This window comes from Saccopteryx bilineata, chromosome 2 (genome assembly GCF_036850765.1).
Source record: "Saccopteryx bilineata isolate mSacBil1 chromosome 2, mSacBil1_pri_phased_curated, whole genome shotgun sequence".
In the NCBI taxonomy this organism is placed as follows: domain Eukaryota; kingdom Metazoa; phylum Chordata; class Mammalia; order Chiroptera; family Emballonuridae; genus Saccopteryx; species Saccopteryx bilineata.
This window is the reverse complement of record NC_089491.1, coordinates 343,990,716-344,017,649: the sequence shown is the minus strand read 5'-3', so window position 1 is coordinate 344,017,649 and position 26,934 is coordinate 343,990,716. Positions and strand designations below refer to the sequence as shown.

At 49.5% G+C, this 26,934-nt stretch overlaps 2 protein-coding genes across 4 annotated transcripts in view; both read right to left on the bottom strand.

Annotated features, from left to right (window-relative positions):
- CLCN1 (chloride voltage-gated channel 1) overlaps positions 1-7,448 on the bottom strand; it is a 29,955-nt gene extending 22,507 nt beyond the window's left edge. For all 3 annotated transcript variants that reach the window (XM_066262501.1, XM_066262503.1, XM_066262502.1), the window contains exons 1-7: positions 7,198-7,448; positions 5,550-5,670; positions 4,987-5,118; positions 4,285-4,413; positions 3,933-4,066; positions 2,755-2,832; positions 1,634-1,712 (exon numbers count right to left, since the gene is read on the bottom strand). In XM_066262501.1, the coding sequence (XP_066118598.1) occupies positions 1,634-1,712; positions 2,755-2,832; positions 3,933-4,066; positions 4,285-4,413; positions 4,987-5,118; positions 5,550-5,670; positions 7,198-7,377 (853 nt within the window). In that variant the 5' untranslated portion in view covers positions 7,378-7,448. The remainder of the gene's footprint in view (positions 1-1,633; positions 1,713-2,754; positions 2,833-3,932; positions 4,067-4,284; positions 4,414-4,986; positions 5,119-5,549; positions 5,671-7,197) is intronic.
- A 4,707-nt stretch (positions 7,449-12,155) lies between these two features.
- CASP2 (caspase 2) lies at positions 12,156-26,918 on the bottom strand. The gene is made up of 11 exons (XM_066262497.1): positions 26,726-26,918; positions 23,729-23,879; positions 23,262-23,429; positions 23,025-23,106; positions 22,010-22,104; positions 21,560-21,736; positions 16,481-16,609; positions 16,272-16,362; positions 14,560-14,709; positions 14,285-14,394; positions 12,156-14,137 (listed from the first exon to the last, which is right to left on the bottom strand). Exons 1-11 carry the CDS (start codon positions 26,797-26,799, stop codon positions 14,006-14,008), a joined length of 1,359 nt encoding a protein of 452 aa, XP_066118594.1. The 5' UTR covers positions 26,800-26,918; the 3' UTR covers positions 12,156-14,005.
- Between the last annotated feature and the right edge of the window lie 16 nt (positions 26,919-26,934).

Below are 26,934 nucleotides of genomic sequence, written 5' to 3'. Positions count from 1 at the left end.
TGGGGTGGTGAGCACCAGTACAATACAACACACAGATGATGTAGTAGAACTGTACATGTGGAACCTGTATGCTTTTATTAACCAATGTCAGCCCAACAAGTAGATTAAAAATAAAATAAAATAAAAAGGAAAAAGAAGCATATGTTTTCCCTATAATTTTTTTTTTTTTTTTTACAGGGACAGATTGAGAGTCAGAGAGAGGGATAGATAGGGACAGACAGATGATGAGAAGCATCAATCATCAGTTTTTCGTTGTGACACCCTAGTTCAGGGGTCAGGAACCTTTTTGGCTGAGAGAGCCATGAACGCCACATATTTTAAAATGTAATTCTGGCCCTGGCCGGTTGGCTCAGTGGTAGAGCATCGGCCTAGCGTGCAGGAGTCCCGGGTTCGATTCCCGGTCAGGGCACACAGGAGAAGCGACCATCTGCTTCTCCACCCCTCCCCCTCTCCTTCCTCTCTGTCTCTCTCTTCCCCTCCCACAGCCAAGGCTCCATTGGAGCAAAGTTTGCCCGAGCGCTGGGGATGGCTCCATGGTCATTGCCTCAGGCGCTAGAATGGCTCTGGTTGCAACAGAGCAACGCCCCAGATGGGCAGAGCATCGCCCCCTGGTGGGTGTGCCGGATGGATCCCGGTCAGGCGCATGCGGGAGTCTGCCTGCCTCCCCGTTTCCAACTTCAGAAAAAAAAAAAATTACAAAAAAAAAAAATGTAATTCTGTGAGTCATACAACAACTCGTGTACATTACGCATTATCCAATAAAAATTTGATGTTGTCCTAGAGGACAGCTGTGATTGGCTCCAGCCACCCGCAACCATGAACATGAGCGGTAGGAAATAAATGGATTTTAATACATGAGAATGTTTTATATATATATATATATATATTTTAATTTTTTTATTTTTTGTATTTCTCTTTTTTATATTTTTAACGTTATTTTTTTTATTAAAAATTTGTCTGTGAGCCAGATGCAGCCATCAAAAGAGCCACATCTGGCTCGCGAGCCATAGGTTCCCGACCCCTGCCCTAGTTGTTCATTGATTGCTTTTTCATATGTGCCTTGAATGCGGGCCTTCAGCAGACTGAGTAACCCCTTGCTCGAGCCAGCGACCTTGGGTCCAAGCTGGTGAGCTTTTGCTCAAGCCAGATGAGCCTGCACTCAAGCTGGCGACCTCGGGGTCTCAAACCTGGGTCCTTCGCATCCCAGTCTGACGCTCTATCCACTGCGCCACCGCCTGGTCAGGCTTCCCTGCAATTTTGTTTCTCCAATTGTCAACTTGGTGTTCTTTCTGTCACCGTGGACTCCAATAACTGGTCGATATAATCCCTGCTCTGTTAGTCTGGTTACACTGAATACGGACGAGTAAGCAAACACAACTGCCTTCTCTGCCCGCGCCCACTTGCTCATCATCCCTGTTCTCCCCTCTCTCCTCTGTAACTTCAGTCTCTTTCAGCTTTCGGCAGGGATACGTGCAAAGTGCTCTCAGCATTGCCTGCACCGTGTAGGTGCTCACTGAAAGTCAGCTATTATACCCTTGTTTCAACTGGTAATACTCGTAGCCGGGTGTGCTGACAACTATTTGGGGAGCGAGGTCAGGCACGGGGATTGGTGCAGGAGGGGTAAGTCACTTGCCTCCAAGTGGGGTCCCAAAGCAACAGCCGACTCCCACGGCACAGCCCACCGTCAGCATATCACTGTAATAATACGGCTGCTACTAGGGGAGAGACAGACCAAGAGAGAGGAGAGGGAGGTGAGGAAGATGGGCAGAGAGAGGGTGAAAAAGCCAGGGTGGGGAATAAAGCAGATGGAGAGGCTTCAGTCACAGGAATCACTGTGGTCCCGCTGCCCCCTGCACTTCCCAGGCCAAGACAGGAAGTGACCTCACAGTGCAAGGCCAAACATAGAAAACGAAATAAAAGGTAAATATATGGAGGGTGGGGGGGGAATTTAGCCAATAAGTGGTGACCAGAGTAAGATTGGAGGTGGGGTCAGTTGGGGAGAGGAGTGTCAATAGCAAGATAGACAGGAAAGGACTTGAGACAAACAACACCACCAATAAAGCCCCTGTGAAACAGCAGCCGCGTGCAAAGCACGCACAGCTCTTTGGTAGACAAGTGTGGGTGCCTGGAGACCAGGAGCTGAAGGCCCACCCACCAGTTCCTTCAACGAGCACCTCCTAACCTCCCCCCAAAGCTGTGGCAGCCACCCAGACCCCCTTCCACATCATACTCAGGCAACAGGGGTGGGGAGGAAGTGGGACTTGCCTCCAACAGGGGCCGCAAAGCAGCATCCTGCGCCCAGCACACAGGCCAGCACCGGGAGGTCAAGCTGCCCAGGCACGGTCTGCAACAGAGAAGCACGCAGGACAAGGAAGCCAGGGGGTTGGGGTAAGGGGATTGTCAGAGGAGAGGCGGGGTGGGGAACCAGGAATGACAGAGGGACAGGGGCAGCACAGAGGGAATCGTGGAGGGGAACTGACATGGGGGGGGTGGACTGGCAGGTTAGCAGAGCAGTGGGCCGTGTGCAGGCTCCAATGCAGGGGTGCAGAGCAAGAAGGAGGAGAACATTCCTCAGAAGACACAGACTGAACAGGCGTCGGGTGGCAAGGATCGGCGGGGCGGTATGTGTGGAGAACAGGGGAGCATGGGTTAGTGCCATGCCCATTTCAGCATCCTGGCCAGCCCAGAGCGAAGGCAGCCCTCCCGACACCCTGACCACACACAGCCTCACCTCCCTTTACTTCTCAGCCTTACCTCGTACACCCCAGAGAACACAGACATAAACTTGCTCAGGACAGCGGCACAGATGCTGGCGATGTGGACAAAGGGGCCCTGGGAGAGAGACGGAGGGGAGGGGTCAGCAGGAGTTCAGATGGGAGGCCCTGTGGCACTCCACGCACTAGTGCTGCCCGCATGGGGCTTCGCTGCAGGGAAGGGAGGTGATACACTGGCATCTTATTGTGTCAGAAAATCCCCAGGGCGAGGAAGAAACTGAGGAGGGCCAGGGGACAGAGAGAGAGAGGCCAGATGAGGCAGGATGAGAGGGACGTGCTTAGAGAAGGTGCTGAGGGAAGCTCATGAAGTAGTAATGCCATGCTGAATGAGGGTTTGAGCCCCACAGGAGTGAGGAGGAAGAATGTTCCAGGCTCAGGGCTCAGCAAGTTCAGAAGTCTCGAGAGGGAGACAAGCTTGCATGGTTGAGAGACAGGAAGAAGGCCTTGCCACCCCAAAACAGTGAGTCAGGAGCAGTCTGGGAGGACAGAAGAAGGTCAGAGAGAAGCCAGGGAACCACAAACCCCCAAGGCCCCCGTGAGAACGGTGGGTTTTATTTTAAGAACGGAAAGCCCTCAGAAGTTCTTGAGCAGAGCTCAGACATTTCTGATTCCACTCTGAAAAGATGACTCCGGAGGCTGGGTGGATTATCGATGGTAACGGAGGTGGCGGACGAGACAGCGCATGAGCGTATCACTGAAGAAAGCCTAGCCTCTGTCTAGGTCTGTTTCTGCATAGCGAAACAAGGGCATGGGTCTGCAGTGTCTCTAAGGCAGCGGTCTTCCACCGGGGAACGTTTGCCCCCACCCCCAGGGGACTTCTGACAATGTCTGGAGACATTCCGGTTGTTACAACTGGGGGCTGCTACCGGTACTGAGGGGAGAGAGGACAGGGATGCTGCAAAACATTCTACCGTGCACAGGATGCCCCCCCTGAACCAGTATTATCCCGCCCAAAATGTCAGCAGTGCCCAGGTTGGGAGACCGCTCTGAGGCCCATGCCCAGCTCCAACCATTCTGTTTGCATGCCCCAGGAGAGGATTTCTCCTCCCTGATTCCCTTTGCTCCCTTGGCCCTGGCTCTTGTCCCTGTGCCCATGTCCATGTCTGATCCCAGTGTGCCACCCTCTGCCCAGTGCGCACCTCAGTGGCTGCCACTTACCTCCTTCCCCACAGGAATGCCACTGCCCAGGCCTGCGGTCAGGGCCACAACCTTGGCCACGAAGGCCTTGATGGTGAGATACTCCTTCAGGATAACCCCACGGAGTATGGTCTTCATTTCAGGGATCCCGGAGCCTACAAGGGTTACAAAATGATTGTGTGCAGGTTCAAGCTGGAGGTTAAAAGGGAGATGAACATGGAGGCAGGGGACATGGGGATGGGGGGAGGGGCAGGGGGCAAGGGACAGGGGTAAAGCAGGTGCAAGGGCTGTCAGTAGGGCTGGGTGAGGGAGGCAGTGGGCCAAGGGTCGACAGGACCAGGAGATGACGCCGATGACCTGGGGAAGTTCTCACCAACGGCCTGGGGAGAGATGAGGTGGCAAAAGAGGGCGCTGAAGAGGATGAGAACAAGTGGGAAGGCGACCCAGACCAGGAACTGCAGAGGCAGGCTGGGCTGCATCTGGTAGTAGGTCCACTTGTAGGCTGCAGAGACACGCGGCCCTGGGCTCAGCCCAGCGCGGAACGTAGGACACCCCCACCCCCCACCACGCAAGATGACGTGCAGGTGGCGCACTCTCGTTCCGGGGACAGCCCGGTTGCATCTCGCGAGATGGTACTATTCTCATTTGACACTTGCGGTGTGTGGGAAACCTGAGCTGCTGGGACGCCCTGACCCATTCCGGTTCCCACCACTCATGGAAGGAGGAGCTGCTATAAACCAACCACACAGAGCGTTAGAGGCCACAGGGGTCACCAACCACCTTGGGTTGCCCTGAACTGAGGTGCTCCTGGGTCCCAAAATGTTCAGGGCCCAAACCAGGAAAGTTCTGGGGAAACCGGGGTGAGTATTAGAGAGGCATCCACAGCTTGGCAGGTGGCAGTTGGAAGGGGCAGGCAGGAGAAATGGCTTTGGGTCTGGTCTGTTCTTGTTCTGGATCTGATTTCTCTATGTAGTATCCTCCCAACCAAAACACACCCAGCGCATCCTGGGTAGAAACTCCAGACACCATGCCAGTGTGGGGACAGGCTGTGGGGACAGCGCCGAGCGAAACCTACCCTGAAGAATTTTGGCACTAACATAGTCCATGCTCCAGCTGACTAGAGCCATAAGCAGTCCCAGGAGCACCAGAAAGATCCAGTCTTCCCCTAATTTCCTTCTCATCATGCGTCCCAGGCGGTGGATACAGTCTAGGAAGAGAAGGGGGTAAAAGGGAGTGGTACCCAGTCATGGCTCAGGTATGTGACTGAGGACTGGCGGGGAAGTCTCATTGCTATGTCTCATTTACTTAGATTCTTGTCTATGCGTTTAATTCACCCAGTTTCTCTTCAGTGCTTTGCCACGTGCTGCCTTTGCCCCCTCCAAAGGCACTGAAGTCCAGTTCCCTATGGGATCTTTGAATTTCTTACTAAAATAATTTATTGGGGCTGGGTGGGAGGGAAAGTGGGGAACAAAGCATGTGAGAAGGAAATGGAGAGAGATGCCTCTCCTTAATACTGGGGGAGGGCTTTGGGGTGTATGGAGGAGGAGGATGGGGAGATGCCATGGGATATCCAAGTTATTCTCCTAAGCCCCATCCCTCCTTCTCTTCCAGATTCCTTCATTCCTCAGTCCCCATCACCTTGACATTTAGAATAGTGGTCCTCCTCTGTGCTTTCCATGGTAACACTGGAACCCGTCTTCTTGGGCATCCCTATGTCCTGCTCTTTGTCTGAGAAGTGGTCTTTGTGATGGCCATAAATCTGGACAGAGGGAGAAGGGGAAACATCTGTCTTGTGGAAGAGCCAAAGGGAATAGACAGAGTGGAGCACGTAAACACACACACAGCCTTTTAAAATTTAAAATCCTGGGTGTTGAGGGCCTCATGTAGGGTTACTTTGTAGTCCCCCGGTCCTCAACTCCCCATTCTCCATCCGTGCACATTTCCCACTCTTTCCCCTGTCTGTCCGTCCTCACCCTCTCTCCATCTGTACTCATCTTGGTTGATGGCAGCCTTCACCAAGGAGGCCACTTTCTACTCTGAAGTAGAGACACAGGAACTGAGCATCTGTGTCAATCAGAAGTTTTCTGTGTCACTCTGCTTCCTGTCTGCCTGTCACTCTAATATCCCCAGACACCCCATGACCACCACCATGCTCCTCTCTTAGGAATCCTGACATGGATAGGGTGGGGACAGACCAGCAAGTGACTCTTGGTTGCACTGAACCTTGGTGTGTCTAGCTTGACTGGAGGCCAAGCTTAGAGAAAGTCAATCCCTGGACTTGTATGCAGAGATAGGAATCAGTCCTGAGAAGGTGAGTCAATCCATTCTTCCCAGAGCAAGATAATTAGATGCTTCCCAAAATGTGAAGATCTGGTGGCCCTCCCCTCTTATCCCCAGGTGGAGCTGGTGTGTTTGGGGTTGGGGATCAATTGCTTTTAGCCTGCCCCAGCCCCACTGCACTAACGTGCTCCTCTGAGGCCAGGGTCAGGCCAGGCCACGTTGCTGGGCCTGGGAGGGCCTGAGTAGGAGAGATCTGATTTCACAATATGAACAGCGGCTGAAGCCCGAGCAGTGGACAGGCACGCACTGATTGCCCTGCGCATGGCTTCTTGTCATCTGGAATGAGGTTAGTGAGTGAGGGAGGTAGTGTTTCTGTCCACGCCCCACCTGGGACATGGAGAGAAGCCACTGCCTACGAATGGGACTCAGTGCACGCCCTTCCGCAGGCTGTCTCCCTCCCTCGGGTCTCAGGCTGATGGAGACAAGGAAGGGGGTGCTCCGTACCAAACCCGGGGAACAGTGAAGAGGCCAAGCCTGTGCTGGCTGGTCCAGGGCTAAGCACTACAGCGGAGCAGGTCTGGGGAGGGGTGGGGGACATCCAGTCGGGAGGGAGTGCCGCGTTGGGACCCGAGTAACCAGAACACTGGTGTGTGTAGGGTGCTGCGTGCTGGCGAGGGTGTGAGGGAGCTCGCACACACAGAGGCATGGGCTCCTCAGCCAATCACTCCTGTAGCTTATGTAAGCATAAGCTCTTCGTGCACATGTGGCTCTGTTGTCCCCATAGAATTTGGAAGATCTGCTGAGAAAGGTTATGTAAAAGGACGTGTACACTGAGCTGGGACCAGCCCTTCGAAGGATCAGCATATTTTGAACACATTGACATGTACCTTTTATATTACAAAATAATAATAATAACGCTGCTTCTTTTTGCCCAATTCCCAACTTCCCCCAATCCGTCACACCATCTGCTCCTCCTACCCACAGCCCCCTCCCCACAGAACTTTACCTGTGTTGGGTGGTGGTTGGCATGGGGGCCTGCATCCCTCCGCAGCCTGTGCTGGAGGCCCCCATTCTCTGAGGGCAGTCCGTAGCTGGTGCAGTGTTCAAAGGGCATGTACTGGTACTGGGGGGCACTACCCCACCAGCTTTGTTCGCCCCCACGCCGCTGGGACCCGGATGGCTTCATGCTCCCTCTCCCAGTCAGGCCTTGGCCTGCTCGGCCCCGTCCGCGCCCCGGTACAGCTCCTTAAGCTTGCCCTCTTCCCTGTCCCCAAGGCGTCTGGGGCAGCATGCCCACCCCCAGCTATTTATAGCCATCTCTCCATCACATGACCCCCCCACTGCCACATCTGATCTGCTTGGGGTCGAAGCAGGTGTGAGAGCAGTGCGGGGGAGGGGGAGGGGTGAGAACCTGAGGGACAACCCCACAGGGAATTCCCTCTGCAGGGTAGTAGTACTGTCCCCCTTCCTTCCTCACTGGGAGGCTGCCAGCCCCAAGCCACTGGTCCCTCTATAAATATCGCCCAGCCCAGGATGGAACACTGTGGAGCCTGCTGTCAAACCTGTGTGCTCCCCGAGCGTGTGCAACCTGTCCCACCTCAGTGCACCATCTCTCCCCTCCAGTCCGTGTAAGGTGAGGCTGCGGTGCTGGATGGACCGATTCCAAGGTCTGGAGACACTGGAGAGCGACTCGATGGGGGAGTCCCTGGTCCCTCTCTGCCGTCTTTCCCTGCTGGGCTGTTCCTGGCTCCACAGGTTCCCAAGGTTCAGTCCTCATCTATCGGCCACCTCTCCCAACCCATCCCCTGTTCACTTCTCTCCTCCAGCTCTGCCTTTCGTCTGCAGGGGCTGCTCATAATGCTTCAGTGCCATCCCTCGAGCCCACCCTTCTCTGTCACCCAGGGTGTGGGGCGCTTGGGGAGCAGGGGGGCAGCCTTGGCTTCTGGAACTTCTCCCGCTTTCCAGACTGACAAGAGTTAGCCTTGCCAGCAGCCTGGATTTATGGGAGGGACTGAGCTTCTGTGTGGACTGCAGAGCGACCGGCTGTCTATCCATCAGGGTTAGATAACGGGGGAAGGGGAAGTGGACCAGGATCGGGGATATGCTGAGGGAGGAAGGGAGGGAGTATTTCTCATGAAAGCCGACAAATACAAACGATGTTGGGGATGGACTCTGTTAGTCTTCTTTTTCAAGTCAATAAGTCATTTTTGGCCAAGGACAAATGACGCTCTCTGACATCACATATATGTATATATTTGCTTATTTTCCTAGGATGTTCTTTCTCCTGTGAACTCCTCACTGTAGAAAAATAAGTTATAAATATTAGCCACTGTGTAGTGTAGAGTCCATCACCAAGTGTGGTCTGTCCCAGAACAGTTCCAATTCAGGAACAATAAGGTAGGGACAGTAAACATCTGGTCTACAAGTAAATATGAATCTAGGCTAAATGGAACTATCCAAAGTAGGTGAGAAGGTAGATACCATTGAAAGCACCTTTTCTAACATAAACACTCCAGGCCCGAAGGCTTATAATCCACCCGCAAAGGTAAACACATGCCCATTTGAGAGACTGAAGGTTCTGTGATATCTGCTATGTCTGCAGGCAGAAAATAAAAGTTCTAAGGGGCTGGTGTGAGATGAAAGGAATACTGTCTTAAAGAAAAGGTGGTGTCAAAGTGAAATGATAGGTTTTTTGGGGGGAGACAGGAAAGATTTTCAACTGTGAAGTATGGCTCTACTTAAGGTAGCCAGTTTCCCTTCAAATTGATTTGAGAGAGAGAGAGAGAGAGAAACATCATTTTGTTGTTCCACTCATTCATGCATCCATTGGTTGATTCTTGTATGTGCCCTGATCGGGGATCGAATCCGCAACCTTGGCATGCCAGGACAACACTAACCAACTGAGCCACCTGGCCAGTGCTGTAAGGGTTTTGATAATCCCAAGAAACAAATATCTAAGGCAATTACTATGTCTTCACTGTCCTGGAGAAAATCTGGATCTGGTTACGGATTCCAAGATTTGGAGGCAGAGCTCGGTGGGACCGGGGAAGCCCTTGCACTTGACCCAGCCAAGCAGAAGCACCAGCTGCAATCCTGGAAGCTGGATCCTGAAATGAGGGTCGAGGAAATGCACAGCTGCTAGTGCGGGATGTGGGAGGAATTATCTTGAGTTTATGATTATAAATAGCAAAGATCTCGTGGGTTAGCATCCTGCAGACCAAGGGAATGATGTGTAGACTATGCCTGCCCCCCACCAAACCCCCTCATGGGTACAGTGCTTATTAGGGTTTTATTTGGACAGCCAAAGATGGATTTCTGGGGAGTTCTGTGAGAAGCTCCTAAATTTGGAAACAAATTCATAAGCATGCATGGATTCTATATGATATGTATTATTCTTGGGTTTTAAATAGGTTTTCTTAAGGTCCATAATACTAAAAGGTTAAAACCTATATATAAACCTATGAAATTGCTATTTGAAGGAAGGTTGTCAAAGGTGTCCAAAAGGTAGTCATTTCTTCTCTCCTCCTTATTGGACCTTGGCTTCCACATCCTTTAAGAACTCTTGGTTCCCTCCGGTGCCCTGCACGAGGCCCTCTGGATAGCACTGGACAGGTCTCTTTCTCCCTCTTCTGGTTTTCCAAGGATGATACACTTTCGCCCTCCATTCTCTACCTAACTAGGGCTGAGACAGGATGAAAAACTCTTCAGCCTCAGGTTTACTCTCCCAGCTCGGTGGGGAAAATCTATAGCCCCCAAAACTGAGGAAGGAGGAAAATCTCAGGCTAGGCAAAAGTCACAGGAGCAGTGCTGTTAATTAAGGGCGTGCTTAAGGTGACATTGTTTCATGTGCTGGCTTCACTGTCCTCAGAAAGGTAGTGAAGTAGATGGTTATGGAGATAAAAGAACACATGCAAAAAGTTACCATCACGGGGAAAAAAAGTTACCAGCTGGAAAGGGGGGTGGGGGAGGTAAAGGTGTGTGTGTGTGGGATGGTGAGGAGCAGACTTGACTTGGGGTGGTGAGCACACCGTACAGTATGCTGATGGCATACTATAGAATTGTACACTTGAAACCTGTATAACTTTATGAACCAGTCATCCCAAAAATATTTTTTAAAAAATTACAGTAGTGTTTGCTTCCCAGTAAACACTGAACGTGAACTTGTACTATTAAACTGAAGCTCATTTTGCCAGAGAGCTAACGTGTTAACACCATGCGATTTACCCATCATCACATCTAATCCTTGTTAGGGACCTTTGATGGTAGAAATGATTTTTCTCACTTTTAAATACGGGAGACTGACATTCAGTGAGGTCAAGGTACCGTAGCAAAGGTGTCCAGTAGCTTAAAAGGCTGAGCCAGCATTCAGAATCTAGTTGATTCCAAGTCTATGCCCTTAACGTTACACTTCTTCCTTTTTTGTGTTATTTAAGTCTCTAAGCCTCCTTTTCCTCTTCTGTAAAATGGGAGTGACTGCCCCGTGGGATGTGGGGAGGATGAGAGGGCTCCCAGCTCAGTGCTAGCAACACACCCTTCAGTTGTAGTTATTATGAATGACTTCCTCCCCAGACGAGAGGCCTTCGCCACATGTTCCATTTCGTCCTGTTCTCTTCCCCATTGGAGGGCAGTGGCTGGAGGAGGGCAGCAGAGGGCAGCCCCCAGTTCAGGGAGGAGATAATTTTAGAAGAGAATCCCCTGGCAGGGGCAAGCATGGGGGAAGGGAAGAGGCTGTGAAATTCAACCTGATACCCTTATTCAAGGGCAGAGGTGGGAAGGACTTGGAAGCGGCTGAGACAGATGCCACTCTGTAACTCCTGTTTTATCACATCGCCTAAGAGCCTTCCTATCCCCCAAATGGGTACTTAGGTTATTCCTGCTATCCCAGTACTTCAGCCTCTCCTGGACTTTAGTTTGTATCCCTCACTCCCTTAGGTTACCGGTGTTGTCTTAGAGCACAGCCAACCAGCTGCAGGAAACTTCTTGTGCCCTTTGCCCCTCCATGCCCTCTTGTAGGGGCCCCTCCTTCCACCTGGGGATAGGCTTCAGGGTGATGTGGCTGGTTCCTTCTTGCTCCTCCTCCTCTATATTCCCGCACTGCTCCAGGTCCCCCAGCTGCTTCCTACAATTCCTGCAGAATGTCCCGCCCCTTAACTCAATCCCCATAGCATGGTGCACTTACCTCTCCAGGTCCGCCCTTCAGATGCACTGCGTCCCCAGAATTCCCCATTGACACACTACCCACTGCTTCGAACCCATCCTGGCTGCCCTAGAATTCTCTTCCAACCTATGCCCACCCTAGAAAACCATAAACCCAAACTGGACCTTGTGAGATAGTTAATTGTACAAGCCTCCTCCTCCAGTTCCTGCCCAATCTGCTTCTCCAGCCTTCACCCCATACTTGAAATAACCCAGAACACTGTTTCCTAATGGCTCTTCCGTCCCTTCTGATGTGAGCAACCTCAGTGCTGGCCTCGACAACTAAGACGGGCTCATCTCAGGTGTGGATCTGCACATATAAAAAAAATCTGGCTTGACCAGGTAGTGGCGCAGTGGAGAGAGTGTTGGACTGGGATGCAGAGGACCTAGGTTCGAGACCCCGAGGTTGCCAGCTTGAGCACGGGCTCATCAGGTTTGAGCAAAGCTCACCAGCTTAGACCCAAGGTCTCTGGCTAGAGCAAGGGATTACTCAGTCTACTGTAGCCCCATGGTTAAGGCACATATGAGAGAGCAATCAATGAACAACTAAGGTGGCATAACAAAAACCTGATGATTGACGCTTCTCATCTTTGTTCCTGTCTGTCCCTATCTATCCCTCTCTCTGACTCTTTCTCTGTGTAAAAAACAAACAAATTGGCAGCAAAATAAGGAGTACGCCTAGTGAGGTGGTGCAGAACACTGTGAGGGGCTGAGAAAGATGCGGGCATAACAGGGTTGTCCACAGACACAAAGACAGCAGGCACACTGTCAGTAATAAATGAGCATTTATTTGGCACCCAATGGCAACACAGCATCCTGGCAATGGAAAGGTTTTATCACACAAAAACTCCCATACAATACTGACCCAAGGGTAGGGAAGGCTTGGCCACAAGTCTCTGAACCAGGAGGCTCACAGAACAAGTATTTATTGAGCACCTGAATGAACTATTATACAGGCCAAGCACTGTGCCAGGCACCAGGGCAGATGTGGAAGAAAGTGTCTCAGATGGGACATGTCTTCAGGAGTTAGTTAATACCAGTGGATAAAACACACGAAAAAATACAGAGTACTAATACCAAAATGTGTAGTGTCAACAAGAAAGATTTTTAGCTAGGGTTGCTTCCTTTAACGAACATTTACTGAAGCCCTAACATGTGCCAGGCCCTGGGTATACATTAGGAGCTTACAACCTAATAGAGAAGACGGAAATGAATAAGGGAAGCAAGTTCAATGCATCATTCTGAAAAGCGCAATGAAGGAAGTAAACAGGACACAGTAATAAACACAGGTCATTTAGAGACGCAGTGGCATGTAAGCTGAGACTTAAAGCACAGAAGGAGATGTGCTCAGCGATGGTTCAGGACAGGAAGGAGCTCAGCATGTCTGAGACTCGAGAGTACGAGGGCTGTCGCTTAGCGAAAAGCAGCCCTAGGTAGGGCCCTGTAGGCCAAGGGAAGGAGTTTGGATTTTATTTGAGGCGTAATAAAAAACCAAAGGGAAGTGACATGATCAGATTTGTATTTAAAAACCAAAAATCTGTCATACAGACATTAGACTGGAGGGACAAGAACGAAGTCAGAGGCGTTCAAGAACAGGCAAGTCCCCTGTAAGCACAGATGAAAGCAGCTCCTAGGGTAAATACAGCAAAGGCTTCCCTGGAACGGAGGGCGGGAAGCAGGCCGTATGAAATCTCAAGGGGGTTTGACAGTGGAACAGAAAGCAGGGACGAGGTACCACATTACATCCATGAGCAGCCACATGATCCAGTTAGGTAGTAGTTTGGACACACTTGAGGGAGCAGTAAACAGAGTGAAATGAATGGGGAGAGACAGGAAGCAGGGAGCTAACAGCCAGGAAGCCCCACAAAAAGGGACACTGCAGAGAAAGCACGGTGACAGGTCAGTGTATGAGGAAGCATACCACTCGCGCCTGCCTCTGCTGGCACCCCGCCAGGCTCATGTCAGTAAAAGCTCACAGGAATGACCTTTGGGCCTTTCATGGGCGAAGATCAAAGCGTTAAATACAAGGCATCAAAATCCCGACCTCTGCTGAAAGCCTGGATTCCTTGAGTCCAGAGGAGTCAAAAGATGGCACCGGGAAGCCTGTCCTTCCAGTGGGTGGCCTTGCTGCACAGGTTATTTCCACACGCACAGCAGCAGTGTTGCGAGTCCTGTTCGACCTCTCAAAGCCAAGTGACAAGTGCCTCCGTTAAATCAGGACACCTTCCGAACTCTCACTCGGACAAGTAGGGCTGGGATATGAAAGGAACAGACTGCTGAGACATCGTAACTAACGTAATAGAAGCAATGACTGAAGTGCCACCTACAAAAGCCCCGGGGCAGGAAGTGAGCATGTGCACAGTGGAGACCACGTGCCCTTTCCCTATGGAGGCATCATCTCCATCTTTTGCCAGGCTCCTGACTGCAGCCGAACGCTCGCTCTGGCCACCAGTCCAGCCAGGGCCGGCTCTGCAGGGAGAGAGCTTCCCACAGGGAAGCCGGCCTGCAGTCCCAGACTCAACAGGGACAGTAGCCCGGGAGACTCCGTCTCTGTGGCAGAAGAACAGAGGCCGCCATCCTGAAAAGGCTCCACCAGGTCCCCGGAGGACGGGAGGCAGTCACGTGGGAGGGTGGCCCGGGAACAGGTAGAGGTGCCGGCACAGCGTGCTGCAGTACTCCGACATCTCCTTGCAGCGGTGGAACTCGGTGCCCGGCGCGTAGCCTTCCCGCTCCTTGATGAGTCCGTTCACCTGGAGAGGCAAACACCGAGGGCCCAAAGCCTGAGCATCTGGTGTTACACGACCATTAGAGAGGCTATGAAAGCAGCACGAGGAAGGAGGAGGGGAGAACACCGTGGAGGTGCAGAGGGCGCACGGAGCCAGGCTGGGCTAACGTACCTTGACAAGCATATCGGCCACGTGCATGTCACAAGCCCTCTGCGAGAAGACTTGGGTGAGGGCCTCGATGTACCAGGAACCCCGTTTGGTGTTGCGCATGGCGGCAGTCCCTGCAACCAGGACAGTAGTAACCACACTGTGAAGGTCACAAGCACCCTCACATAGCTGGACATCCCAAACTAGTCGTCCATGGCACCTTGTGCGTCAGAAAGCCCTGCGTGAACAAGTCAATCTACAAGAGTGTGCTCGCTTGAACTGTTCTGGAATTCCAATACCTTTGAGGCAGGCGAAGCCACAGATCATGTCCGAGCGAGTGGGCAGGCGCACCTTCAGCAGTTCCCGTCCACTGGCGTCCCTCTCCTCGCACCCAGGGGACCGGCCGTGGCTCCTGCCGTCCTGCTGGTCAACCCCGCGATCTGTTTCATCTGCAGGAAAGCAGACAGAGTGGACAGGGACGTTACTTCCTCCCTGGCAGGCCCAAGCTCCCTACGACCTGGACTGGGAAGAGCCATTCCAGCTGTTGCCTCCAACCTAGGGCTGACTGAGTTAAAGCACACAAAAAAGTCATCACTCCCACTCCTCTGCCGGCATGCTATAATCACTTGGGGTGCACAGACATGGTCCAAGCTGTCCTCCTATGCGAGATGGGAATGGGCGGAACCCCACACCCCGATAAACAGAACGAAAATCATCTTGTGTCCATGATTCTCTTGCTCACTGAACAATGGACCTAAAAATCATGGTGGTTTTTACAGTAATGCGCAAGAGTATTATGTATGTTGTTTTATTGTAGAAGAAAAAAACAAGTCAATAAACCAAAAGTATGATTATGACATGTATACCACATAGAAGTCACAACCTGAAACCTATGTATCAATAAAAAGATTGTAAAACAATGATCAGCTATTTCCAAGGCGTTTTTGGTATTTGAAAATTCCTACTTGTTTATTAATTTCGTAAGCCGAACTGTACTGTTACCCAAGATTTAAGAGACCACATTTTGTTTTTGACATAGTACCCAGTGTAGTCCTAGTTCTGCTGTAGGACCCTGATAAGTGATATTCTTTGGTGATATCAGGAGACTAAAGGCAATATTAATCATATTGATCATTTACATGTGCTGAACATAAAACAGATAAAAACGATTAATTGAATATCTGGACAAAGTGACCTGGAAACCAAACTATAAGCCCCATGAAGGCACCGATCACATTATAAGAGCTGCAGCTGGTTTTGTGGGTCCACCAGGGCCAGTCTGTGCTGGGCAAGCCTGACGATCATCTACATTTTATACTGAGGAGATGAAGACAGAGGGACACAAGTGACTTCTAACTTGACATAACCAGTCAGTGGTTTGAGCCGTTCCTTATTGCTGCTCCTGCCCGGGCGAGATGCCCGCCCGCACGTCCAGGGTAAAGACAACTGCACGGGAGGAAGAGGGAGGGAAGCGAGGAAAAGGAGTCAAGGCGGACCTGGCATCTACTGTCCGGCACGACACGCGGGTGGTGAAGAGAAGAAGCAAGAATGGCAGGACGGTGAAGAGAGGAGAAAAAGGAGAACGTGGACAGGGGATGCGAGACAGAGGAAGGGGATAAAGTGAGGGACAGGAAGAAGAGAGTAAGCCCTTAACTGGAAGAAGCACCAAAAAAAAAAAAAAAAAAAAAAAAAAAAAAAAACCCCATCAGGGTTATTAATAAGCACAGAAAAAAGTCAAATTCTCAGGAAAGAAGCAAAGACACCAGTAAAGAGTCCTGAGAGCAGGCACGGCGGTGCAGAGCGCTGACCAACCTGAGAGCCACAGGCTGCCCAAGTCCCAGCACACCCCATGCATTGGGGACACTTACAGAGCAAGAGAGGCGGTGGCAGCAGTGAACAGAAGGAGGTACCCAAGGGGTCCAATAGCACCTGAGAGGAGCAAACAGGAGAGTGAGAGCCGGGGGGAGGCTGTCCGGGGACTCCACCCAGGTGTGGTCTTCTGGGCACTCACCTCCACGGCAGGCCTGGATGAAGAACATCTTCGGCTTGTTCTGCAGGCTCGGGCAGTTGGCATTGTCAAAGAGTCGAAAGACCTCTTGTAGCTGCCAGGGAGAACCAGGGAGAAGGGAGGGTGTCAGTCGGACCTCCTACGTCCTACACACGGCAGGCCAAAGGGGACACGACCTGGCTGTTCAAACACCACCCACAGACCACACACACCTGAAGCACCTTGCCATCCACTCCATAGACACCACCCTCCACGCCGTGCGACAGGAGGGCCACTATGCAGGAGTCAGTGACACGGTGAGCGGGCAACTGGGCAAAATTCTGCAGTTTCTCTTGCATTTCCTGGAAGAAAGACACCTTTTAGTGTTGTTCACTGTAGTCAGCACCGATATAAGCTTTTCGGTAGTGTCTGCAGCCTTAAGTTATTAGAAGATAAAATGTTTTCTGTGGTCCAGTGACCACAGACCCTTTGTGAAGTCAGAGACCCTTTGAGAGGCTAGAAAAAGCACAGACTCACCAGCAAATGCATGACTTCAGACAGATGTCTGAATATAACTGAACAAAACTCAGACCAAGATCCACTAAGCCCCGGATTAAAGCAAGTCATCAACAAAGCTGGTCAAGAGCTAGTGAAGTTTATCCACTCCCCAGTCACCTGCCAGGTCCTTCTTCAGAGCATGCGGCCTTGTACATGGACGGCGCAGGGGGGCCTGTACTGCACTGTGAGTGAGTATACCTACGGGGCTGCAAGAACATAACCCGCTCTGGGACAAAGGGCTAACAGACCATGACGACAAGAAGAGTCGCCCTCCTGTGCTGTCTTCTGTCTGAAATCTCAAGTGCCCTGATGTCTGCAAAAAGTGCCTTGTTTGGGGAGGAGCACACTCTCTGGAAGATTCTGTCAGGGCCATGACTATATCTGGTGGCTATGGGATCAAGTTTGACCCCTGGGTTCAAAACAGGTATAAGTTATTAGGCCCCTCAAGGCTCTAATACCAACTTTATAAGAAAAGAACTATAGCTATGTCTGGCCAACACAGCAAAGATCGGCCATTTTTATTATGTGCCTGCCTAATGAAGGGTAATGATATTATCACTTTTTCAAAAAAATCTATTACTGGTCAACCTTGTGGCCCAACTGAAGAACCTCATTAGCTAGCATTAAATCACCACACTTGAGTACCTACCTACCTTAGGCACTTGGCCCATCAATGGGAAGTTACACTGTAATATAATAACCTGATACTAATTGCTAGGCCTACACCTCCCTCTGCAACTCAAGATGTCTGGGTCATGTCTCCTATCTTAGATGAGCAGAGATGACAAATTATTTTACTAAGAATCTGAACGAATTATAATGAAGATGAATATGCTATCCAGGCAGAACAGTTACCATATACAGCTCCCGACAAAAAGCACACACTGTGTCATACACTGCAGTGGTTCTCAAAGTGGGGTCCCTAACACAGCAACAATGCATCACCTGGGATCTCATAAGGGATGCAAAGTCTTGGGCCCCAACCAGCACAAGCCCTCGGGTGATTCTGAGATTCAGAGTCTGAGAACTGGCTGGGAGAGAGGGATACAGGAGAAGAGAATGACCTGTGGACCCTCTGAAATTATACGCAAAGTTCTGTGGGTAGCTTCATTTTCCCAGAAGGACCCATAGCTCGTCCCTACATTCTCAGAGCAGCCTGTGATCCAAGTGTCAAGTTAAAAACCAATACCGGCCCTGGCCGGTTGGCTCAGCAGTAGAGCGTCGGCCTGGCGTGCAGGGGACCCGGGTTCGATTCCCGGCCAGGGCACATAGGAGAAGCACCCATTTGCTTCTCCACCCCTCCCCTTCTTCCTCTCTGTCTCTCTCTTCCCCTCCCGCAGCCAAGGCTCCATTGGAGCAAAGATGGCCCGGGCACTGGGGATGGCTCCTTGGCCTCTGCCCCAGGCACTAGAGTGGGCCCCGGAGGGGCAGAGCATCGCCTCCTGGTGGGCAGAGCGTGGCCCCTGGTGGGTGTGCCTGGTGGATCCCGGTCGGGCGCATGCGGGAGTCTGTCTGACTGTCTCTCCCCATTTCCAGCTTCAGGGAAAAAAAAAAAAAATACACCCCCCCCCAAAAAAAAAAACAACACCACAGGCCCTGGCCGGTTGGCTCAGCGGTAGAGCATCGGCCTGGTGTGTAGGAGTCCCGGGTTCGATTCCCAGCCAGGGCACACAGGAGAAGCGCCCATCTGCTTCTCCACCCCTCCCCCTCTCCTTCCTCTCTGTCTCTCTCTTTCCCTCCCACAGCCAAGGCTCCATTGGAGCAAAGATGGCCTGGGCACTGAGGATGGCTCTGTGGCCTCTGCCTCAGGCGCTAGAATGGCTCTGGATGCAACAGAGTGCCGCCCCAGAGGGGCAGAGCATCGCCCCCTGGTGGGCATGCCGGGTGGATCCCGGTCAGACACATGCGGGAGTCTGTCTGACTGCCTCCCTGTTTCCAGCTTCGGAAAAAAAAAAAACAAAAAACCAAAAACCCAAAAACCAATACCACAGTAAAAGAAAACCTGCCACTTAAAACGTATCTCATTTCCTCGTAATTGAACTGTAGTTCTAGAACTGGCAGCCTCACGAGGGAGATGCAACGAATAGACCGATGACAGGATAGTCCAGGACTCCCTCAGACTATCAACTACTTCCCGTTTTAAATGAGATCATCTCTCAAGTCACAAATTGAAGGAAAAGAAGAAAAAGAGAGAGGACCTTAATTTTACTGGTTGTTTCTTTGCTCACCAAGTAATATTATAATTAGAGAGATGAGTTTCTTGAGAAGTCCTTCCAGAAAGGATTTGTGCACATGCCCAACACATCAAATGGTGACACCCATGTGACTACCTGATTTTAACTGTCTGCAAGTCTGCAATCTCCTCACATTTCTGCATCCCTGGAGCTGAGGATTAGGCTGCAGGGAAGGCGCTTGGTACTCTAACCTCTTTCTCAAAGATTTCATCTTCTCTCATTCAATATTTTTCATGCACAAATAACTTCCAAATGTACATCCTTGGTCTTGCTGTCCTCTGAGGCCCTCAATTCCTTTCCACCTCTCTCTACATGCAGTCACTCAGTCATCAAGCACTGGAAGTACAACCAAATCCTCTACTATTTTCACATATATTCTTTCTCTTTAGGTCCACTACCGTGCAGGCCCTCACTATCTGTACTGGCATTATGATTCTAACTCGGAGCTGCATTTCCGGTCAGCAGTCTACTCCATTCTTTACAATGGTGTCATATCAGTCTTTCTGAATCATCATCTGAATATGCATCACCTTTCTGTTCAAGAATCACTAATGATGTTCTAATGTCAAAACAAGGGTGTCCAATTCCTTTGGGAAGACAGTCAAGGGCCTGTGCATTCTGGTCCCTTTACCTCCAATCAGGGGACTACAGCAGAGTGAGTAGTGACCTCTTGTTTAAACCAGCGACCTTAGTGCTCAAGCTAGTGAACCTGTGCTCAAGTTGGAGACCTCAGGGTTTTGAACCTGGGTCCTCTGCGTCCCAGCCTGACGCTCTACCCACTGTGCCACCGCCTGGTCAGGCCCTTTACCTCCCATCTTATTTGTGGCACGCCTTTGCTCCTGGCATTTGGTTTACCCACTGGTTCCTAACATCACACCCACACTTCCTGTCCACACACAGTTCTCCCTGCCTGGGATCCCTTCACCACTTGTCTCTCCTTAGTGGCTTCTACCCTCCAAAGCCAGTTCAAGTCTCATCTATCCTTCAGACCATAACTACCCAGGCGACTGCTTCTTCCTCTGAACCACTATAGAAGACACTATCTCTCATCTTGCTTTCTCTTTGGGAATCTAAGGGACATGCTTCTTTTTTTGCTGATTGTCAAGGCTTCTTCATCTAAATGAAGTCCTCAGAACTCAAGGTCCACATTTTAAAATCTTGGGAACCTAACAGAGTCTGCCCCATTCTAAGACACTCAAAAGTTGATGCTACTGCAACTGCAGTAACCAGAGAATGAGAATCCAGGAGGCCCTAGAATCTGCGTTGGGATTAGCACGAACAGGAGTGGTGTTCGTGAAGTGTGCTCATCAAGTCTATAGTCTCTGAAAACAGCAGTGTACAGCTGACTTATGTCTCTAAATATTATACATGTAAGATCCCTACTGACTATACACAAACTTGGGAAACCAGGACATCATGAATTCCCAGTGAAAGGAACAACAAGAACACAACCAGTAAGGAAGAGCACAACGCTCACTTCGTTGCAGGACTAACAGGATCCGCTCTGCAGGAACCATGGCGAATGTCCCGTCCTTGTTCTCTTTGTGCCCAGCAGACCTCTCCCAGAAACTTTCATTTTACCACTATCATTCCCAACAGCAAGTTTAGGAAAGTACTATTTTCTCTGGAATCAAAATGAAGAACTAGTATGAATTCAGAATAGTATAATAGGCTATTACCAATTTCAGAACAGAAATGAAATGCTGCAGAATCTAGTCCAGGGGTCGGGAACCTATGGCTCGTGTGCCAGATGTGGCTCTTAATGGCTGCATCTGGCTCGCAGACAAATCTTTAATAAAAATAATAATGTTAAAAATATAAAACATTCTCATGTATCACAATCCATTCATTTCTTACCGCTCGTGTTCATGGTTGTGGGTGGCTGGAGCCAATCACAGCTGTCCTCCAGGACAACACCAAATTTTTATTGGATAATGCGTAAGGTACACGGGTCGCTGTATGGCTCTCACGGAATTACATTTTAAAATATGTGGCGTTCATGGCTCTCTCAGCCAAAAAGGTTCCCAACCCCTGATCTAGTCTCTACCATCAGATCTGCCTGTGGCCACTCAACTGAGAAAAATAAGGATATTTTTCATATGCAAAATTGTTGAACTGCCACGAAAATGAAATTTACAAGGGCAATTCCAGCAAACTTTCATTTGTAAGAATTTTATCTGCCAATCTAATCTTTACAGGAATGAGACTCCTGTTATTATTAACCAAGAAGTAAATGTCCTGTGTTGCCCTGGCTTAGCAATAGCTTTCTGAGTCGGCTGGGTGAATCTCAGTGGCTCCTCACTTCCTGAGTGTCTGGGAACTAATTTACTGGACATGGGAAAATGAGAACCAACCCGTGGACTTTTATCACTCAGCAGGGACAGAAGTCACCATGGAAGCAGCTGGCTGACGCTAGCTCTTTTTAAACTAGACTGCGAGGTGAGAGGCAGACAAGAGTGAGCAAAAAGGCAAGGGGAGAAAGTAACCAGGGTCCCTGGCCCTGAACGCTGCATTGCACACCTGTGCAGTCTGGTCAAGTAGAACATGGACTTCGTAGCCCAAAAGCTTGAAGAGGGTGACAAGAGTGCTGTGGTCCACGTCCCCTCCAGAGCGGAACTCCAGGTCTTTCTCTCCAGTGAAGTGCATGTTGCTCAGGACCAGCGCCAGGCCCCGGGGCCGAGACAGCAACCTGTAGGCCTGGGGAGGAGAGGCCAATTAGACCATCAGCTTGTTGAAGACAGAAACTGTGCCAACCCCACTAGAGGAGACATTTCAAGAAAACAAAGACAATGCCATCTTCTGAACCCCACCAGGTTAAAACAGAAACATGCCCACAGAGGCCATTCTAGTAGCAGAGACTTTCTGTCTAGTAAACTCAGGGAGAAAATATATACGCCAACTGAGTTCAGGTGCCCAGGAAGGGTGTCTCACTTCCCAACCCTTTTTCTCTTGCCATTCTGCCAGACTCACCAGCTGGTAGTGTGTCTGATAAAACTCAGGAGTGCAAGGCTTCACCTGAAGGCAGGGAGGGCCATCTCCGTTGTCTAGGGGGTGTTCCGCAGTATCTGTGGCACAGAAAGCCAAAACACTAGCACTCAACCTATGAGTCAATCCCAGAACTTCAGAACTTCCAGCATCCCTTGAACTGGGGTTTTAATAATTACTGGGCTTGCTCACTCCTCTAATCTGTATGATCCAAGAGGGCAGAGATCTGTTACTCAGTCTGCATATAGTAGGCGCTCAACTCAACTCAGTGAATGACTAAATGAGACAGATGACAAAAGCCTTGTTCTAATCACAAAGCAACTCAATCAGTACACTTGTGGCCCATCATGTAGTCCAGGGGTAGTCAACCTTTTTATACCTACCGCCCACTTTTGTATCTCTGTTAGTAGTAAAATTTTCTAAACGCCCACAGGTTCCACAGTAATGGTGATTTATAAAGTAGGGAAGTAACTTTACTTTATAAAATTTATAAAGCAAAGTTACAGCAAGTTAAAGCATAATAATAATAATTACTTACCAAGTACTTTATGTTGGATTTTCGCTAAGTTTGGCAGAATAAATCTTTATAAAACAACTTACTATAGTTAAATCTATCTTTTTATTTATACTTTGGTTGCTTTGCTACCACCCACCGTGAAAGCTGGAACGCCCATTAGTGGGCGGTAGGGACCAGGTTGACTACCACTGATGTAGTCTTTTCTCCTTCTACAATAACTCAGCTTCATACAGGAGACAGGCCAACCACATGCAGGAATCTCCTATCTATATAAGTTGCTCCAAGGGCCAATTACCATAAACACATCATCTGTGGTAGAAGGGCCATAGGCCTTACCAATAACCCTGCTAGTCCCGAACAAATTCATGGAGGAAACTGTTCCCAATATGAATGAAAACAGGTATTATGCTGGGGCAAAGTCAGATGCTAGTTAAGAAAAGGGAAGTCAGGTTGTGGGACCCGCTTTACCCCATCAATTCTCACCTGTACACAGGCGGAGCTGCTTGTGAGGAGGACAGGACTCATACACAGGGAAAGACAGACTCAAGTCGTAGTCACAGCTCAACTGTAAGAAATCAGGACCCCCATGCCAGGTCTCAGGGAGATGGTCTAGCCCAGAGAAAACAAAGATCTCATCTCCCCCACCCTGTCTCAGAAATCCCTTTCCCACCAAACCAACCCTTCTCAACATATGGACACCACATGTCTAGGGCTCCATACCGGTGGGAGTACGTGCTGGAGGCCAGAGAGGGTTGACAGCAACAGGTCCTCCAGGTGACCCTGCTTGGTCTCTCTCAGCGCCACACAGAAGGCATCGAAAGCCTGGGGACCCCTCTTGGGCAGCAAGTTGAGAAGTTCCACATTCTGGCTGAAACTGCCCACTTTGGCCTACGATACAAGAATAAAACATGAAGTCATCTTTACTTATCTTATAATTCCATTTCTCTCAATGAATTTCCTAAAAATGTCACCATCCATCTCAAGAACTCCTTCCATAGGAAAAGCAATATGGGTGAAGTCCTTCCCACGACTGCTGAATTAAACATCTTTTCTGTTAAATAATGCTCTAAGGTAGAAGGGCATTTTCATGTCCTTAGTAAGGCACTGCATCCTTGTCACACTTCATCATGCTCTGTCTCTCCAGCTACAACCAATTCACTTGGTTTTTCTCTTTTGCCTCCAGATACCTGAATGTGCTCCCTCATTTCCAAGGTGATGATGTCTTTCTCCAGGAGGTGCTCTAACAGTTCACTCAGCAACAGCTGTTTGGCCAGCACCACTCGGTTCTTTTTTAGTGCTTCCTGATGGTCAGGATGCATGCCACACATTCCCAATGTGCTGCAGACAGAAGACAGAGAGAATGGCTGTTACGTACAGAAGACAGGGCACAGAAGAGTGCAGTAGAAAAGGTGTAGGTAGGAAGAACAAAAGGAACAGGACACACAATCACCAAGATGAAGCATATTTTATCGAACTTGGTCAAAACCAAGGAAGTATTAAGCAGGAACACATTGAGCATATGAAAACGATGCATATAATTCTTTATGGGATATGTTCAATTCAGAGCATCTGTCTAGGGGAGGGAAATAGCTATCTTAACAAAAATACACACAAGCACACACGTATTCATGAGGACAGATCAATTTCAATTAAGAGGTTATTTCCAGAAAACATATTATTTATGTGAGCTGCTGAAAGTTTTAAGTTTTAAAGGATCCCTGGTAAGAAATAAAATAATTTGATCCAATTGCAAAAACTCAAACCAACGGCTAGCTCTAAGGAAAACAGATGAGATAGACACAAACACACTAGTCTACCTCCACCAATTACAACTATGGCTTTTCAAACTTGAAGTTCTTATGACAATATGACACTAGAAATTATCAGAATCCTGTAGAAAATGGGTAAGTAGAAAGTATGAAAGTCACAGCAGATAAATATCAACGATTGACACAATCACCACAATCTGAAATCACTTAAAAGTTACAGCACATAAAGGCTAAGTTATTTTGCTAATTTAGCTTACGAGGGATGTCTTTATTTTAGGGTTTCCTTAGTTGTGCTCTTGGTTTGGAAAGAGATTAGTTTCTGTTTATGAACTCAAAGAATCCTATTTCATTCAACGTATATCCTCTACATGCTGAGTTTATATAAACCTAGAGTTTGCCAACCTGCTTAGTCAGTTTCCAAATATATGACAACAGTAAAGCCCGACTTCAGCAAGAAGTAATATGGTAACAGCTTCAGCTTATAACTTAAAACCTTTATTTAAAGATCCATCCTGATTTCAAAGCTGTTTAAGTGTTCATCTTAAAAACAGTGAAGTACCATGCATTTAGAGGATGTGGTTGGCTTTAACGCGAGGCTACAGATTTATAGTTAGAGAGAAAAGCATGGTCTTGCAGGAGCCAAAAAGACCCACAAAAACAGCAGTGGGATCCTGAGGCAGAGGAAGTGGTCAGGAAAGTGTTCCTGGGGTTGGAAGCAGCTAACTGAGGTTAAAAATTGGATTTGAACCAGTGATGTTTGAAACCCCCCTTTTTTTTATTTCTTGTCTCCTAAAATACTCCTGTTACCCCAAACTTTCAGTAAAAACCTGCTACAACACCACAATCTGGACAAATCAAAACCTCCATTTAAGAATCACCTTAGAATACACCATAGCAGCAACAATGATGATGATATATATGAACTCTGGTAAAAATAAGTGTAATAGGCCAACCACAAGATAACATCACAGGCAGCTGGATGCTGGCTATTTCCTGAGGACACATCCCAATGGCAGAGCAGGTCTACCCAGGATTCTTCCCTTGGTTTAACTGTAGCATTTTCTCCTTCAAACTTTCTCCTCTGAGTGTAGGCTATGAATAGACTGCCCCAGTTGCCTTAAACTATGCACAAAGCCACTTGTAATTTGTTTTAAACTTCTTTATGCATAGTAAGCACAACTGTAATCTAGCTTTAAGAGGAACCAGTGTTTTCTTTCAGTTCAATTGCCTTTCCCTTGTTAATATAAGACTGTTTATTGTACTGTTGTAACAGCTATTTTCTTGGGAGAAAGTGAGTACAAAGCCATTTGTAAGAGGCTTTGCCACACTCAATATGTGCCTGCCGCTGTTAACTTTTGATGAATAAAAACTTAAAACAAACAAAAACCCCACAACTTTCTCCTCCCTTGGGTCCCATGACACCATTCTCTCCCGTCCTTTCTCTGCCCACTATGTTCCTGTTTCCTCCAGAGGACCTTGGCCTGACCTTAAAATGCTGACATTTATTAAGACCCCCCCCAAAGAACCTGTCCCTAGTCTGTCTCATTCATACTCACAATTCACTAACTGACTCCCAGTGTTTAACCCTTTCATGTTCCAAACTTCAACTATCATCAAAAATTCCTTGGGTTTCACCGTAAGTACATCTGTTCCACACACACCTGCTCCTTTCTCTACCGCATATTAGGCAGAGAATCTCAAAGGCGGACAGATTTTCCCAAAGTAACTGCCATCGCCTAGAACTTTAAACAATCTGGATGCGGAAGGAAGGGGTGGAGAAAGGCACACAAAGGGAAATTCTTCAGTCTGGAGTCTGTGTCCTCCTGCAGGTTCCAGTTCCTAAGTCCTAAATTAATCTTCTAAGCCTGGACCAGGAGGCTCTGTAATGTTATCCTGGGTGATGTCTGCCTTTAAGTGATACACCAGGGCCAGTGGCAGAGACACCCTAGGAGCCTCGGGAACCTCCTTGTCATTTCAAAGTATTCACACCCCAAAGCCCGGGCTCACTGCTTTGAAAATCTGATCATTCCACTCAATGCAACCGCGTGCTGATACATCCAATCCAGATCAAGTGCAGAGTAGGCAGGATCCCGAGGTCTGCATATATCATCGGTTCAGTTTCTCAGCAGCGAAAAAGGGGAAAGAGTCTCTTAAAGATTTAAAGATGGAGAATCCTTAAGAGTAGCCGAGATTTGGCAGAGTTGAAAGAGCCCCATGGGTTGGACGAACCGGGGCCGGGGCCGTCTTCGGAGGCCAAGAGGAGGCCTGCGCGCCCCCGGGGGCGCAGCCCGGCTTCCCACCCTTGGTGAGAACCGCTGAGAAGGGCTCCAAGGTGGGGGGTGGGCAGGGCCACACGCTTAGGACCCGCGATCCCTTCCCTGGGCTCAACCGAGGACCCCTGGGATCTTCCCTTACCTGCGTCCCCGGTCAGTGGTCATTTGCTCCTTTCGCTGGAGGGCGGGCCGGGAGCCCGCCATCGGCGTGGCCATTGCTCGCTTTTCCCGGGCTGTGCGCGGACCGCCCACAACCCAAACAAACTGAACGCCTTCGCGGATGCTGCATCCCTCCCCCGTTCGGTGGCCCAGGACGCGCCTGCGTCCTTCCTCTCTTGGCCCCACCCCTAC

Coding starts and splice junctions, on each gene's coding strand:
- CASP2 (XM_066262497.1), bottom strand. CDS start 26,799: ATGGCCACGCCGATGGCGGGCTCCCGGCCCGCCCTCCAGCGAAAGGAG. Junction 22,105..23,024: donor GCAGCTCCGCCTGTGTACAG/GTGAGAATTGAT, acceptor TCTGTGCCACAG/ATACTGCGGAACACCCCCTA. Junction 16,610..21,559: donor TACTTGACCAGACTGCACAG/GTGTGCAATGCA, acceptor TCTTTCTTCCAG/GAAATGCAAGAGAAACTGCA.